At 33.6% G+C, this 2869-nt stretch overlaps 1 protein-coding gene across 1 annotated transcript in view; it reads right to left on the bottom strand.

Annotated features, from left to right (window-relative positions):
* Positions 1-2869, bottom strand: part of LOC103598563 (regulator of G-protein signaling 7-like) — a gene marked incomplete at its 3' end in the record, with an annotated part of 164908 nt that overhangs the window by 56712 nt on the left and 105327 nt on the right. Inside the window, exon 2 of the mRNA XM_008582570.1 lies at positions 943-993. Within this exon, the coding sequence (XP_008580792.1) occupies positions 943-993 (51 nt within the window). The remainder of the gene's footprint in view (positions 1-942; positions 994-2869) is intronic.

Here is a 2869-nt window from a genome sequence, read left to right as displayed (position 1 = left end):
GTGCCAGATTCCTCTCTAATTGGTGGGACGGTGTGTTGCACCAGTTAGCAAATCAGTACCAACCTCTATCATGTCATAAGCAGTGACTGCAATCCCAGTTGTTCACAGGCTATTTCTTTCTGTTTTCTCAGCATCTTCTCTAAACAATATGCTAGTACATCTTATTTTTGTTTCATTGATATAAATTTTTTGCCGCATGTGAAGGCTCTTACATGATATTTTAAAAAAATCATTAAATGCCTCACCTATGCAGAAACTTGTTCGAGGCAATGCAAAGTGTGACCTGGCAGAAATTGTTCCCTAACTCTGGAAATTAGTTTTCTGCTGCAGAATAGATACAATGTCCATGACAGTGAACAGGTTCATGATTTAAATAAGTGTTAAAACATATAAACACACATGTATATGATACAAAAACGAGAATTACAAAAACATTATTTTCAACCTCATTCGTAAATGGAGTTAAGGGAATTTTATAAATTAATGAGATTTACTTTTATGTATCTCATAAAGGGACATTTTATTACTTCCTAATATATGTGCAATTATTTATGGATATGTATGCAGCTGATCTGTTTTAACAATCACCAATCACCTGAATCAACTAACATAAATGAGACACGAAATATGTAAAAAAATTGTAAAAATATACTAAATTTGGGCCGGCCCGGTGGCGCACTGCTANGTACGGGGGCGACACTGAGGGTTGCGACCCGTTGCCAGACACGGAAAAAGACAAAAAGGAAAAAAAAAATACTAAATTTTAGTTAAATATACATTGTCTACCATAAAATTTGTGTAAATGCTAAAAGCACAGTTCAAATTTAATTATAATTTTTCACGAAGTTTGTTTGCTTGCCAAATTACATAGCCCTGAGAAAACATATTTCTTAAAATGACACACACACAAAAATTCTAGCAATGGGAAAATGATTTATTTACCTGGATCTTCTATAGTTAAGTTCTTTATTAACCATTGAACAATGTCTGACCCTAGAAAAAGAAAAAAGAGAAACACAAATAGATATGAACATTATGCTTACACATGTTAACTTTCAGAACTCTGCACTTTGGTACTCACATTAGTAGGAACATTTCTAATTGTTACAATAACAGGTTAAGGATCTACTACAGATGGAGTACTGACAAGAGAGTGTAAATACACAGGTTTTCTTCAATGAACCAAGGCACAAACTAGTGAATTATTAAATATGAAATATTTAAACATAAAGAATTAATATACTATCAGTAGATAAAGTGATTCACTCGTTGAATAGATGTTCATTGAGTGCCAACTATGTTTCAGGCATAATTCTTAACTTGGCATAACCAGTGCTTTTAAAAATGGTCCCTGTCTCATTTCTGGTTGTCCCCACCCCATCTTTGTATCTACTCTCAAGTCAAGACAAATTTGTTTTTGGATTTTGAACTCTGCTCTGTGTTTCAAGCCTCTCTGTCTTTATAGCACTATTCACTCTGACTTAAATATCTTTCACTATTTTCAAGATGCTCAAGATTCACTGACTCAACAGAGCTTTCCTTTCCCTTCACCTTTGTTTATTGAGTTTGCAGCACATTCCATGAAGTCTCACTGGAATCCAAGGTAAGTAAGCACCTTAAAGCAGGCTACAATATGCATTTTTGATTATTTGGAGCATAGCAAGTGCTTATAACATATGGTGAATAAAAAACGTGAGTGAATATGTTTTCACTTCATATGGAAGAGATGAGGAAGGGTTTGCAGAAAACATAATGTTTGATCTCAATTTTGAAGGATATATTTTGAGATAAGAAAAAAAGAAATTTAGTTGCAGAAGAGGCCTATATAAAGTTAAAAGGTGAAATACAGTCAATAGAAACCATTTATTGCAAACTCTCTATATCCCTAGGTGCTGCAAATAATAGTAACTTGTAAATAATAAGAGTTCATGGTGCATTCAGCAGGTCTTGAATTCCAGGCTATGGAATTTGNTGTAAATAATAAGAGTTCATGGTGCATTCAGCAGGTCTTGAATTCCAGGCTATGGAATTTGTATTTTTTTTTTCCTTATAAGAAAGGCAGAGAAAGAGACATGAAATGTTTTTGAGCAGAAGAATGATGTTACCAAAGCAAGAGTAAGGAATTTGACAGGAAACGTAGGTATTATGCCTTAGGCTAGTCAGAAAGAAATCAGGGCAGTCAACATTTCTGCTGGTTGTGATCCAGAATTCAGGAATAAGTTTCTGAAATAGTACAAATGATTTAAAACAAAATTAGAGACTTATTTTAGGACTTTGTGACTAATTAGGCATGAGGGTGGCAAGTAGGGGGATTCAAAGAGAAATCAACGTTTCCAGCCCAGGAGCATAAATAATAGAATGGTGAAAACGTGAGCAGAAATGGGAGACTCAGGAAAAGGTGTTGATTTGCTTGAGATGCTCAATTCTATTTAAATTTAGTGTTTGGCATAATTAATTTCAACATAAAACATAAAATATGTATGTGAATTGTTACATACACATCGTAAGCTATTTCATGTCTATATGAATGAAATTTCAATGTGAACTGAGATTCCATCTCAGCGTCTCCTGGAGACTGGCTGAAATTGCTACCTACCTACTTCAGAGATCTGGCAAATTAATTACATTAACAATGGCGAAATAATTCTAGCTGCTTGATTTAAAATAGTTCAAAACTAACTTCAAAATAAACTTGATTATCAAACTTGATGATCATGTCCTAAAAGTTATAGAAAGACTCATACCCAACATCAATTTCAATATGCATGCATTTTAAAAATGACTTCAAGTGTTGAATCTAACTTGTGTTTTTTCATAATTGTTCCTTTTACAGCTGCCATTGATTTAAATACATTTGAGGAGATAGATT

Source organism: Galeopterus variegatus, unplaced genomic scaffold, assembly GCF_000696425.1.
Source record: "Galeopterus variegatus unplaced genomic scaffold, G_variegatus-3.0.2 Scaffold2669, whole genome shotgun sequence".
In the NCBI taxonomy this organism is placed as follows: Eukaryota; Metazoa; Chordata; class Mammalia; order Dermoptera; family Cynocephalidae; genus Galeopterus; species Galeopterus variegatus.
This window is presented reverse-complemented; position numbering and strand designations above follow the sequence as displayed.